The 14814-nt window shown below is 27.9% G+C and overlaps 1 protein-coding gene across 2 annotated transcripts; it reads left to right on the top strand.

The window, feature by feature from the left end:
* The first annotated feature begins 221 nt into the window (after nucleotides 1-221).
* On the top strand, nucleotides 222-13996 carry PIG-Q (phosphatidylinositol glycan anchor biosynthesis class Q). Of its 2 annotated transcripts, XM_067262481.1 has the most exons (9): nucleotides 222-943; nucleotides 1744-1857; nucleotides 1976-2096; nucleotides 6563-6689; nucleotides 7852-8004; nucleotides 11891-12083; nucleotides 13051-13165; nucleotides 13226-13287; nucleotides 13365-13996. In XM_067262481.1, exons 4-9 carry the CDS (start codon nucleotides 6682-6684, stop codon nucleotides 13491-13493), a joined length of 660 nt encoding a protein of 219 aa, XP_067118582.1. In that variant the 5' UTR covers nucleotides 222-943; nucleotides 1744-1857; nucleotides 1976-2096; nucleotides 6563-6681; the 3' UTR covers nucleotides 13494-13996. The 2 variants fall into 2 exon arrangements, with proteins under 2 accessions (XP_067118582.1, XP_067118583.1); XM_067262482.1 differs by lacking the exons at nucleotides 222-943; nucleotides 1744-1857 and having other exon boundaries at nucleotides 1867-2096.
* Nucleotides 13997-14814: the final 818 nt, after the last annotated feature.

The raw sequence follows: 14814 nt of genomic DNA, 5'->3' as shown, positions 1-14814 counted from the left end.
AGATCTAAAAAATAATGTAAGCGCTGAACGAAATAAATATGTTTATAAAAATATTTATCTTTAAGAAAACATATATGTTTTATTATAAAAAGTTTGTTGTCAAGCAATTTTATATTACGTGTTATTTTTAAAATAAGTTTTTTTTCAATAACAATAATTTTCAAACGGAGTTTTTTATTTAATACAAAAATATGTCGATAGGTGGAAGGTAGAGTTTTCAATATGGCAGCCTCTAGTAAATGTTAATCATGTCGACATGATAATGATTAAAATTGTGTTGTTATTAATTCAGAAACTTGTCGTATGATATTTATATAATAATGTGCAGCGAAAATCAGCAATTTTTAGTTTTCTTATCAGAAAACTTTTTAAAGTTTGAACTTATTTGTTTGTTTGGATTTTACGAATTCATTAGCAATTGCTGCAATATCAGTTTTATGTTTGCTGTTTCTTGTTCTGTTAAAGATCTTCAAACTACTATCAATAAAATTTCAGAGTCGTATCAATGTCAACAAATGTGTATTGCAGTTTTATGTACAAAGTCTAAATTAAATATTGGAAAAATTAAAACTAAAGCCGATATTAGTTTTGTTCTACATATTAACTTGGAAAATAATGTGTGTGTGTTTTATTCAATTGACTCTGTTCATCAGAATATTGACGAGAAAAATGTAAAATTAATACTTTATAACGGTCAGCAATTATTCTCGTCTGAAGTTTTACCGTTAACTGTTGATACTAATGAAAACGTGCAAAATAGTCAAACTTTTCTTCATTTTTTACTAAAAGTTTTTGCTATGAGACACAACTTTGACCTTTTAATGACTAATGTTATTCTTCCAATAGAAAGTTCTTGGAGTCATAAACTTTTCATGCATCTGAACGAAAAAATAGTTTCATCAATAAAGAAAATTCATAAATATTCTATTTATAAAAGAATAAGGTATTTGTAAGTTACAATATTTTGATAATGCGTAGACATACACATGCTTAGAAGAATTTACTTTTGTACGGAATTTGCTTAGCAGAGGGAATTACCGAGAAATTTTACATACCGTATTTACTCGTGTATACGACGATCTCGCATATGGGACAAGGTGTGACTTTAAAGATCAAAATAAAGAAAACTAGATTTATTAATACAGTTCTAATTTTATTTCGTTTAATCACAAGTAAAATATCAAATGAATGTAAATGCACACATTGTCTTGCAAAAATTACTGGCATTTTAAAGTTTAAGGAAAAATCTTGTAAAATTGGCAACATAATTTGTTCACGTAAAGCTGGGCAATTGAGAACCTTTTTTGCCAATTCTTAACAGTCGAATCCACTCTCCGTCAATTACACTTATGTTTTTCTTAACCCAGTATAGCCTAAACCTTTATTGTTCCATTTTTAAAGGTTATTAGGTACTTCTTTTTATTGTTTGCTGTTCAAAAAGATGTCATTGCTACATTCAAAAAATTTTTTGTTAATATGACATGAAAATAAAAATGCCTATTTTCAAAGATTAATCAGATATTTATTTAAACATAGAAAAACTTAAATTTTTGATCATACAAATTCTAAATTTCTGATAAAGATGAAATATATATTAATCATAAATATAATATTAGATAATACTAACAAATTGTGATATATTAACAGTAAAATAGAAATTGCATGATTTTATACTTGATAGATTTGGACAGCTCAGAAAATATTTTCTAAGATTTTATGCTTATTAAACATTAATAATTTCAGGGTTTTTACTAAGATCTTAAAAATTTCATCTGTTGGTGGACAATTATGCAGAAGATTAACTCATATAAATTCAATCTTTGAAGATATTAAGAAAAATAGTTTTGTGTCACTTAAGTATATCAATTTTTATTTTTTTATTTCTAAAATGAAGTACATTTTGGTCAACATAATTTATTATTTCTTAATTTATATGTTTAATATATTGTGTTTAATTCTTAATTTTGTTTTTTAGATGCAGGAATTTAATATCTGCCATAATAGTGGATGTACTATTAGGAATTCTTGTGACTATATTAATACAAAAATATATTGAATTAAATGAACTCTTAGAAGCTGTCTTAATTCATACAAATGTAAGAACATTTTGTTTTATTCTATTATTTTTGGTTTAAATTGTACTTTAAATTTAATATTTTAATAATTACAAAAGATGTCTGTGTGCTTATGTTTATTCAGCCATAACTTTAACATGATATTGTTTTATGAGATCAGATTATTTCTATATAATCATATTTTAAATTATACATATATATATATATATAAGGGAACTTATAAGTATTAAATTTTATAGATATATATATACAGGGTGGGCCAGCGAAAACGAAACGGCAGAGTGTTCGTGTTCGTCCAAGCAAAGCGCTCGGACAGGTCGATTTTACTCTCGAGGGGACATCTTTTGCAATAAAGTTTTTGCGATTCTGAATTCAACAGACAACAAAAAATTTTAAAAATTCATTTATTTTGTATTAACTAAACAAACATTTATTTCGAAAAAAATGTTTGTTTAGTTAATATTCAGAATCGCAAAAACTTTATTGCAAAAGATGTCCCCTCGAGAGTAAAATTGACCTGTCGGAGCGCTTTGCTTGGATGAACACGAACACTGCCGTTTCGTTTTCGCTGGCCCACCCTGTATATATATTGTAATACCTACTTGTGATTTTATATATACAGATAACTGCTTTAATTGAAACAGTTATTTGTATATTTATTATGTGTTTTAAAGTATTTGATACTGTAATTATGATTTGAAAAATTCATTTCCTTATTCAATTATTTGATATATCTGAAAAACATTCAATGAACCCTAACTTTCTTCAAGTAAAACTATTCATCTTTAGTAAAAATTAATTAATATTAAAATACTGTACAATATTGACAAAACATTAACAAAATGAAATGAAGTGTCACTAATAACATAATCATATTGTTGTTATGGTATGGTCACATTTTTTTAATGCAGTGTTGCTCAATCGCTACACAGAAAAACATTTCTAAATGAAACACTATAATGTAGCAAACTGTTTCTAAACATTTGCTGCAAGGGGTTGCTGCAGCAAAGGTAAAACAACTTTTATGTCTGCTTACACATGTAAAGCAAAAATGGATGCTTGTGTGTATAATACAATATTATGCTGTAAAAATAAAAAAGTTGGAGTGACTGTTGATAAAAATATTATGGAAAGATTAAAAAGGATTACATTTTCTAAAATGACACTGAAAGTTATCTAAAGATTAAGAAAGATAATTCTATTTAAAATATAGTATTATCTCCTATCTATTGTTCTATCTATCTATCTATATTTTGTTCACATTTTCAGAAAGAGAAATGCTCAATTCTTTATATCTCTTTATTTAAATATTGTAGTTCTTTAACTAAAACACTACTTTTGGCTGTAACTGAAATTAAAGGATAGGTTATGGCATCCATGTTTAGTTTGAGTGGAAAGCATTTCTAAACTATAATACAGCAATGTGTAGCGATAGCTGTTGTGATGTCATTTTTACTATACTCTCGCTACATAAAGAAATGCAGCCTATAGTCAAAGCATTGCTACAGTTGCTATAGTTTAATGGTTTTCAACCAGTATGCAATGAACTTCTCTTGAAAGACATAAAATTTAAAAAAATAAAAATAATTTTTAAAATGTTAATTATTTTTCTACTTTTTAATACTGTTTGTTATTTGTATATATTGTCTTCAAGACATTGTCAGATTTTGTGTGTAAAAATAAAATAAATAAATAAATAAATGCAGACCTTTAACATCATTTTTTGTATAAGAGCATTTTTGATGCAACACTAGCTTGTTGTTCTGTAGTAAAAAATTTCAATTGTGACAAAGGCAATATTTTGACATTTATCATTGAGGTGGCCTGATTTTGTTGATTGATACCCGTGACTGATACTGTAGGTTTCAATCAACAAAATCACTAGTCAAACACCAGTCGAGAAGGCTGGCTCTTCTCCCACAATCTGCTCATTCCTCATGACCCTTCTTTATACTTATGTATTTCACATAATTTTGAAAAAATATGTTATTATTATCATTATTATTTTTTGGTGGTGTGACTTTGCTGAGTATTCAGTAGAATTTGCCAACATTGGAGCGGCAAGACACTCCCTCAAACTGTCCAGTAGCTTCACCCATAATGTGACATTGCTCAAAAGTACATCACTGCCTAGTATAAATAAATGAAGCTGTGGCAAGTTTATCAAATATGTTATATGAAAATTAAGCAATGTATAAATGTAAAAAAATTCTTAGTCCTTTCTATAATAGATTTTGTAAATGAAATATTTTAACTTAATTATAGAGTTTCATTTATATATGGTTTCCTTTTTTTTTATAAAGATAATTTATATTACTATATTCTTTTAGAAGCATACTCAGAATTAATTCCTATGCCTCTGTGTCCTTATTGTATTGATTAGTACGTAAAATGTTTACAAGGACTTATTTTATTAACAAGACTTAAACTTTGCTGAACCAGGTCACAAATATAAGGTAAAACTAATCAGAAAATTTTTAGAACTCATTCTTTGTTTTCTTCTGTCACCTCCTCTGTCCATATTCCTGGAATTAATTGACATAAAATTGACTCTATGGTAATCTGCTTGTTCATGTGCTTTATTTTTTTTATCTATTTATGAAAACAGACCGTTAATGCTGATAAATTAGAAGGAAGACTTGTTTTCTCATGCTCGTCATGGATTCAATCAGGCTCACAATAACATAGCTGGATACTCTGTAGTGAAGGGTGAACTCAATATATTTGGTCAAGCCATATGTGAAAATTTCTGAAATTCTAACCTAGACTCAAACAAGTATTTTTCTGAGCAGCAAGCTGATACCTTGACTGTTTTGGTTATTGATTTGTCATTAATGGATGATAAACAACATATTGGTTGGAAATCTTGAATAATGAAATTAGCATTATGTTCTTTCATTTGTAGTTTATATAACACTCTAGTGTATTATACCTCTAGCTTATTTGTTATACAGAATGTAAAAGTAGGTTTACAGTTTAGTTATGTTTTCAAAATATAACACACATAATTCTAAATCTTCCCACAGCTGGTTATATATTAGTAAATAACATCAACGAAATTTTCAAACTTAAACAAGCAAAGAAATAGCAGTGGCACACGGTTACCCTAGAACAGGGATGGCAAACCTATGGCACGCGTGCCCAAAGTGGCACGTAAGAGAAATCTTCTGGCACGTAATATATCATATGATTTCTGTCTTTTTCAATCATCCTTTCTGTTTATCACCTGATCATCATCTTTTTTCAATCAGATTTTTTACATTTATTCAAATTAAAGCATATTCATTTAATTTCTTTAAGTATCATTATTCAAAGTCTAAGACATTGGCATGCATTAACATCTTTAAAGCTAAGTATGTATACAATATGGCACTCAAAAAGGTTTGCCATCCCTGCTCTAGAACAGTGGTACAAAGATTAGTGGAAGACTATATTAAGAGAATGAATAATCACACCAGTTCCAATCTTAACAGGGGTGATAGTGAGGATTCAGACCAACATATACTAATTGATTATGACAGGGGGTTAAAGACTATATATAAAGAAATTGCTACTAATAGAGGGTGGGTGATAACATATAGATGTGACTCTTCCATTTATTCATTATTAAGAAATGTCAGATGCCATTAACACCTACAACACACTGAGGGTATACAGTATATCGGTGAGAGACGATAGATTTCTCAAAGATCTGATGTACATTGGTTTGACCAAAAAGGTCTCTTAAAAAGTGACTGGTGGAGCATGAATACAATATACATAACAAAAAGCAGACCACTGCCCTAGCAATATATGCTTCTGAAACTGGTGTGAAAGCTAAACTACAGCAGGCCAGTCCCATTAGACACACCTTTCACACTGATCAGATCAAAATTTTGGAAGCTCTTGAAATTTGTAAAGCTGAGCTAAAGGGAGAATATATCAATTTAATTTTAAGGAGGAGGCGAACATCTCTCATGCTTGGAAGTCCTTTTTTTGATGATTCCGACAACGTTAATAAGAAACAAAAATCAACTACTACTGTTAGGATTTGTAACAAAGATGTTTGCTAAAAATTTTTTATGTTAATGTTATATTAATATTTGCTAAAAACTTTTTGTTATTTTAACGTTATTGTTAATTTTAATTTTTAGTGTTAATGTTAACACATAGGTGTGATTTTTTTATAAGTGTTCGAATATTTAATCATTCCAGAGATTTTAAAATTTAAAATTGTTCTAGCAGCATTTTAATTTTTTATTGAATGTTTTGACCCGAAGCAGATCTCAATTAGGATCGAAAGTGCTTGTCATAGCAAATTTATGTTAAAATATATGCTGGTTTGATTTTAAAAGTTTCATCGGTGTTATTTTATAACACTTATGTTGAAAATGGTTTTGTTTTTTGTTTGTCTTTCCTCGTGAAAATTTTATAAATTTTAAAATATTGTGTTCTATTTTAAAATTTAATATGCATATTAATTTATATCATTTATAAATCTATTTCAGTATGTAGTGAATGAACTTCAGAAATTGTTATATTGGCTCATGGGAGTTCCTGCAGGTTTAAAATTAAATAAACCATTAAATAATGCATTGGGTCATTTTTTCTTATATCATATATATTTATGGAAAAGTAAGTATATTCATTAATTAATTATATTTAACATAAGACATCCTAAATTTTAACCAACCCTGTTCCAAAATTATTAAATAAATAGTATTAGTTTGAGTGATACATTAAAATCCAATATATTTTAATATAAAAAATGTAATATTGAAATAAAAATCTAATTAAATATAGAGTAAAGTTGATATACAGTAGAGCATCGATTATCCGACTCAATTGGGGACTGGGGTTGGTCGGATAACCGAAAAGTATGAAAAAATACATTAGTAGTATAGTATATTAGTATATCCCATGAAACTAGTATCGCTATTAACCATGAAACTATATCGCTATTAACCTACTTCGCATTGAATTTTCGTCTATGTCAAGCCTAACAAAATTTTTTAAAATAATCGTCGCTATTGTATCGTTAAAAATAATTTCTTTATTTTGCACAAAATAAATACAAAAATAAAGTAAAAGTAGAAATTAAACCTTGTTTAAATACTGGCCTCCCTTTCATGGTCGAGTCAATGTTGCCAACTAAAACATGCAAAAATTTAACAAAAATAATATTAAAGTAGCCAAGGCATAGCCAAATATTGTAGCGCCACATCACTAGCAGACAATTGAATTTGCCGACTAGTATGCGGTCGGTTAACCGATGCGACGGTTGATCGGGGGTCGGATAATCGATGCTCTACTGTATTTATTATAATACCAAACTACAAATGTTTAATTTAAAAAAAAATTAATGCATGTTTATATTACAACAATGTTTAAAAGCCATGTTTAAAGAAACACTTGGACTTATTTCACACATATACATATATAAAATTTGAATTTCATTTAGTTATTATTACAGTAGTATAGAAATGTAGATTTTTACACTCCTTGGGAAAACTAATTGAAAGTGATAAAGAACTGTAGATTTTAACTGTCAACTCAAGCTATAGCTCTCTATTTGATTAATTTTCTTGAGGGATTATGTAGAATTTGTATTTTTATACTATTAAGTTCAACCCTAATGTAATATATCTAAACCGAAAATAAACCTAATGTAGTGAGGTTAAATATACAATATAGATTACATAAATATATTTATATTTTATATATTCTTAAAATAAATGTCATATTTTTCTTAATATTTATATTAATTATCTTATAAATAATAATTTTATTTTTCTAGCTTACATGGCAATCATAAACCAGTATTTATATTTGTTATGGAATCTTTTACATTAATTGGAATGTTAGGTGTTACATTTTTGTTAACATTGTTCAATGATTTGATATCATTAGCTACCATCCATATTTATTGCTTTTATGGATATGCTGCAAGGTAAATTCAATTATTTCAAACTAATAAATAGAAATAGTTTAAAATTTGGAATAATAGTTAATATCATTAAGTTTTCAAATCAAATTATTTCAGTTTTATTAAAAAATCAGATAATACTTTACATATTACAGTAAAACCTGTGTAAACTGGAATTGTATGGTTGAAATTATTTTTTCCATTTTTACAGGTTTATGTTTTAAATAGGCTTTAGTATTTTTTCTTTTTTTATCTTTAAAAAAATGAAGGTAACTATGGTTTATAGTAAAATTAATATTACATATGTAAAAGAATTTTATTATTAGACAATCTAAATAAAAATAAAGTGATTCCAACTAAAGATAGCAAAAATTGGGAGTTGTTCTTTAACAAAAAGTTCTCATTGTTCCCAAGAACTTATGCTAGGTATTCAGATATGAACTCACTTGACAGCAAACAACCCAATTAAAGACCCAAAAATCTTGCTCTGTTCTTAGATTTTCTAATAAAATTACAGTAATACAGAGACCAAGTTATTCTCCAGAAATTTTAAAATTCAAATTAATCATTTATTTCGATATCTATAATTATCAACACATTAATCAACTTGTTTTCAAATACTTGGTACTAGTTAATTACTAACTACTCCGTACAAAGCAAACTAGCAGTACTGTTATCTTATTCTCATTTTTTTCATGAATTACATTCATTGCTTGTTTTGCTTGTTCTTGAGAACTTGATTCTCAGAAACTCATTTGATTCTCGAAGGTTCTCAATTCTTAAAAGTATTCAAATTTTATCCCTTATTAATTTCAAGAAAGACTAATATTAATAATAGTTACTTATTGTGACATTATCATGATGCCATGATGCAATTTTTAATCATATTTTAATTTAAAATTAATTGGGGTCTCCCGGTTCCTAAGCTTTCCGTATCTGGTCTCGATTTTTGTCTATTTAACTCCATTCTCGAGATTAATGAAGGACAGATAGACGGATGAGTGGAATTTATAGGTCTGCAAATTTAAAAAAAAGACAATGGTTTTTTTAAATAATACCCAGATATTATTAAAGAGAAAAGCCATTATCTTTTCTCTTTAATTTAATATCTGTGTGTTATTTAATTTTGATTTGATTAATTACTTTATAAAATATTATTTCATGTAGGTTTATACTGGGCATCAATATAATTTATAATAATTTTAATTTAATTCATTTTAATTTTAACATTCTGATGATAAAATTGCAAGTGATTTTTAAAAATTTTTAAATAGTTATGAAATCAAAATTGTTTATAATACAACAGTTAGTTTGTATTCATAATAATCAAATTCATTATTATAATCAGTTTTATGATTAAAATAAATCATCACAAAAATTTTATCAATTTCATATTTAAGATTAATTTTAATTTAATTATTAAATTTACTGATGTAAATCATAAATATTAAATTTTATTACTATATTATCATTAGATTTCTTTCAAAATTATTTAAAAGATTATTTCAAATGAAATTTACTAGTAATTATCAGCGCTGTGCAATTAGTAGACCAAGTCCCTGACTCTGACTCCTTCCTCTAAATAATAATTTACAATATGGTTCTATTATATTAACCAAGAATGGCACTTCGTCACTGTGGCGGCCGAATAATTGTAACCTGGCGCTGCATACGAAAATCCAGGCGGCGCTTTCGGGAGAATATAAAAGCTCGTGCAGTCCGCCCGCCGCAGGCTTTTTTCCGCTCTTTTCTGGCTTGTTCACTTCTCTGTGGATGACTTGTACGGTTCTATCTTAAATCTTGTAGCCAAGATCTCTTTACTCGACAAGTGTAGCAAGTATTGTAGATTACTGTAAATAAATCCATTTGGAAAGAAACCTGGCTTCGGATATTTCAAATCTTAACGAACATTTAAGTGGTGATACTAGTTCGCCACAATCACTATCAAGTGAATCATGAAACAACTTTTTAAGTGAATTATCAGGCATTTCTACTGAAACTGAAAGTATTATTTTTTTTCCACAGAGTTTTTCATTATTACTATTATCATCATCATCAACCACACATTGACGCAAAATGTTTTCTTATCTATGGTTATAGTAAAGTATTCAAAAACAATAGATTTAACCTGAGTCATCTTAGCCATTTTGTGTGGGTCTTCTGACAATAAAAATTGATAATTAGCCAACACACGATATATTCAAATATAAATTTTAGAAAAGAAAATCAACAATAATTAGTGATATGCAAAGAAAGATTATGAAATAGGGAAATCATTGTAAAATAAGATCTTACATTACAGGACTTTCCTGTAATACAATATAGGAGGTTAATGCTCCTATTAGAAGCTTAATATAAAATAAGTAATAATAAAACAGGAACCAGAATCTGTCTATTTTTGCTGACTCCAAATTCTTTAGCAACAAATTTGCTTCCACAACTCCACAGCCCTCAGTTGATATTGCAATTTTTAATTATTTTATCGGTTGTATAATTGAATAATTTAACAATTAGTTTGTCTTTTAATGATTGATTAAATAAATGTAAAGGTAACCAATTGTACCTAATTCAGTAACAATATAATTGTCTGGTTGTGTATGTAATTAAATTGTATAGGCATAAACCTTGTAGTGTATTGCCACCAACAGAGTTGTTGAGAGACATCACTAGGCCCCAGTGGCGTCTTTAGGGCAGGGCTACGAGGCTCTGGTCCAGGGCCCCCTAATCCAAAAGTAATAAAATTACAAATAAAAAATAGGTTAATTGAAATTAAACAAATTATTAAAAATATCAAATACTTTATTTCTCCTATACATAGTTAAAAATGATCTTAAAACTAAGCAAACTTACAAAATTTTTCTTCGACATTTTGCTGCTGTGAAATTCGTAATTAATTTATCAAAATTTACTTTATTAATTATATCCGATTCTATATTTATAATAGAAAGATTATTTAATGTCGATCGAGACATTGTATTACAATAATCATTTTTTATAAATTTCAAAATAGAAAATGAACATTCACCGCGACAATTTGTAATCATTAAAGTTAAAAATATTCTAAGACTGATCTCTGTACTAGGAAATGCACACGATAGCAAATCCTGCTTTATTAAAAAATACATATATGAGATTGACGTATGTTTGTTATTCTTAGAGTAAGAAAACTTTAAAAATTTTTGATACTTCTTTTTCACCACACCTCGGTCAAAAATGGTACTTTCTTCCTCGACGAGGGAGGTGAAAAATTTTATATACTCCACGGGAGGAAACAAATAATGCATCTCTAGGTCTGTAATATACTATTATTTCTGTTTCCTTAAGGAGGCCCTGTCCTGGTCCTGGCCCTGACCCGGGGCTCATTACGTTCTAAGGACGACACACACTAAAGACGAAGGCCCAGGGGTAAAAATTTACATGGGCCCCAAGTAAATAAATTATTTGAAAATTTATTTTGAGGTTTTTTTATGGATATATTAATTTTTCACAAAGTAAAGAACTATAATTATTGTTAAGGATTTTATATTACAATAGTGCTTTAGTAATAATTAGTGCTTAAAAAACAAATTATGGGGTGATGTTTGGGGTGCTGGGAATTCCAGACCCATCATTCCCCTCTCATCAGCCCTGAACATCAGTCATAATTATATAAAGTTTTTGAAGTTTTGTTGGACATAATTAAATATGGATGCAGTGTCTGATATATTATGACTGTTAATATTTTATTTGTTATAATTTTTGAATTGTTATTTAATTTTAAATTTATAGTAGTACTGTATTTTAACATATATTAGAATATATTATATAGAATTTACACAGAATACAATAAATCATTAAGAAGTAATTTTTTAAAAACACTATCTTCATCCAATATTTAAAATATATAATATGAATAATTTTATTTGTTTAGATTATTTGGATTGCAAGCATTGGGAATGAGTGCCTTATGGAGATTGTTCTGGGGAAAGAAATGGAATCCTCTGCGTCAGCGTGTAGATTCTTATACGTATGATGTACATCAGTTATTTTTAGGAACCTTGATGTTTACAATCTTGCTCTTTCTGTTACCGACTGTTATGTTGTATTACATTGTTTTTACTGTGGTAAGCTTTTTGAATTTAAAGTTTTAAGTTTTATGTATAAAATATCATTAGATTTAGTTAATTTTATACGTAACAAAAATGGAAACACAATTGAAGTAGAATAGAATTTGATCAATTTGAAAATTCAAATATGTGATTTTCATTTATTTTACATAAAGACAAGCATTTTTCTTTTTACTTTAAATTTTCAAAAGTCTTTTCAGGAGCTTTGTTATAGGATCTATTTCAAATTTTGTATAAAAGAAAGTTATACAGATTCTAACAAATGATATGTTATTGCATAAACTACTTTTATATACATTACTTGACATAAGGGTGCGACTATGCAGACGCGAATTTATTAGCGAGCGAAAGGTTGCGAACAATATAGTTCTTGCAAAGGAAAACATGCACAAGCGAGTAGTGAGAAATATCACGGGCGAGAGTGAATTTCTGGTTCTCGAACATATCTGACAGGGTTTGATATTTACCGCATCTCACCTCTTCTCGTCATATATTTTCACTCGCTCGCGTCTGTACAGTCGCATCCTAAATTTTACTGAAAATGCAATAAGAGAGAAATTTTTAAGGAATAATTTTACATATTCTTATTAACAACTTTTTGAATATTAAGAAACAAAAAAATAGTAATTAAAATCTACTAAATAAATAAACATTTTAATAAATTTTATTTATTATGCTTAAAAGTCACTACTTTGAATATTACAAGTCATTAAAAACATTTTTCAGGTATGAATGTATTTTATTCAATCTGTATAATTAAGTTAACTTTCCACAATTAAAATTTAAAGTAAAAAATATATATAAAATGTCAGAAAAACAGGATCTTATTAGTAATTCAAATCTAAATTCGTCTTTGCTGCAAGATTGATAGCAACATTCTACAGTTAATTCTGAAAAGTCTAATTAGAAGTAAATGTTTATTTACGCTATTTACATCACAAATTTGATTAAATATTTTTTTTAGCTCCGACTTCTAGTTTTAATGATTCAAGGCATCATTGGCAGAACTGTTAATCTTCTTAACACACTACCTGCATTCGTCATTTTATTAAGACTAATGGGATCTTCTAGAATGAAAGGTATCTATTCAATAAAGGTAAATAAGTGATAAGTGTCTTAAAATTTCAAATTTGTTTTAGGTGATGTACAGTTTACAGTTGCTACGAGTCCAGAAAATGGACCAACCATATTATACATGAAAGTAAGTAATCATTCGAACAATTTCAATCGATCTTTTTTATAATAAATTAAAACATCGACAAATATTAATTCTTGTAGGTTATCCACATTCCTTATATGTCTGTAGTGCAGATGACACTTCCTTCAGATGAAACAGAAGAACAGAAACTCTCGTGGAAGTTTTTATTATCTAGTTTAATTTGGGGTAGAATTATATATCCACTGTAATTAAAATTCATTACTCTATAACTCCGAGATATCTCGGATTCAGACTAAATACGTTTAACGTGGAAAAAATCTGTTTTTTAGCAAATGTTAATTTATGTGAACTAATCAAAAATGAACCAGGCTTTTGGTACAGATTTTTTTACATAACACAAACTCTTGTCACACCATCTTCAAAGCTTCACACTTCTGCCAGTGTCCATACATTTATCATATTCCTGGAAGCCAGTTTTTTTGATGTATCTGAAAGATTTCATTGCTGCCCTTCTGCTGATTGAAACTTGCAGCACTTAAGTGTGTGAAGCAAGATCAGGAGAGTAAGGAGATTGAGGAAGCATTGTTATGTCCTCTTCATTCTTGGTCAAGGGATGCACAATAAGTTGATTCTACTGTATAAATATTATGAAGACTAGTTACAAGGAAAAAGATAGTAAATCAAGTGATCTAAGAATTTTCTTTTATTGATCAGGTTCCTGTACCTGGTCCGTCTGGATTCTGTAAAGTTGAGATAATTTCTGATTACAAATTAATTTATTTGATTTGAAGAAATATAAATGATATATGAGCTTTCTTTTCTTCTTGAAAAACAATTTAATATTTTTCAAAGTATGGGTTATACTATAATAAATATTTGAAGTTGTTTACCCTATTACATTTAAACTATTTGAAATACACCGAGGTTTGTTGTATAATAATCGGTAACACTTCAAGTTTTTATGGATGTTTGGCAGAATCTACATTAAAAAATTTTTAGTCATACACTCAAAGCTGTTTTTGTGCGATTTTTTGTGTGCGGTATATGAATTTCAATCAAATTGGTGTACTGCATAAAAATAATTGCACAAAACACATTGCGCACAAAAAAAGACCGCACAAAAACAGGTTTGAGTGTACAATACATTTTCCATCAAACTTCTAGTTCTTGAACTCCTTATTCACAGAAGGAAGAGTGTGGCACATCTACATTTGAGATTTTGTATTAAAAAAAAGTGAAAATCTGGAGATTTAGGTGGCCAGACAACATATCTTCCATGGCCAATTTATTAAGGAAAAGTTTCATTCAAAAAATCTATGACAGCACTGAATATTAGCCTGCATTTTCTTTAGTACACAATGGCACTAGTGCAATTTCAAATAGTTTAAATTCATTATAATGTTCACTAAACAGAATTTAATTTATAACAACAACCAGTATGAAATTTAACCTCTCTACATTAGAAATTAATAATCAGAAATAATCTATTAAGAAATTAATTCTTTGTATTACTATAATCTTCAAATATATATGTATTAACTCATTAAAATTTATTTATTTATAAAATTG

This window comes from Centruroides vittatus, unplaced genomic scaffold (genome assembly GCF_030686945.1).
Source record: "Centruroides vittatus isolate TY-2023 unplaced genomic scaffold, ASM3068694v2 contig_1477, whole genome shotgun sequence".
NCBI classification, from domain to species: domain Eukaryota; kingdom Metazoa; phylum Arthropoda; class Arachnida; order Scorpiones; family Buthidae; genus Centruroides; species Centruroides vittatus.
Note: the sequence above shows the minus strand (reverse complement) of the source record. Positions and strands in the feature narration are given on the sequence as shown.

What these genes read in the sequence shown, in the direction of transcription:
- PIG-Q (XM_067262481.1), top strand. An exon ending in TTTTATGGATATGCTGCAAG is followed by an intron (nt 8,005 to 11,890) that starts GTAAATTCAATT and finishes TTATTTGTTTAG; the next exon opens with ATTATTTGGATTGCAAGCAT. An exon ending in CAACCATATTATACATGAAA is followed by an intron (nt 13,288 to 13,364) that starts GTAAGTAATCAT and finishes TAATTCTTGTAG; the next exon opens with GTTATCCACATTCCTTATAT.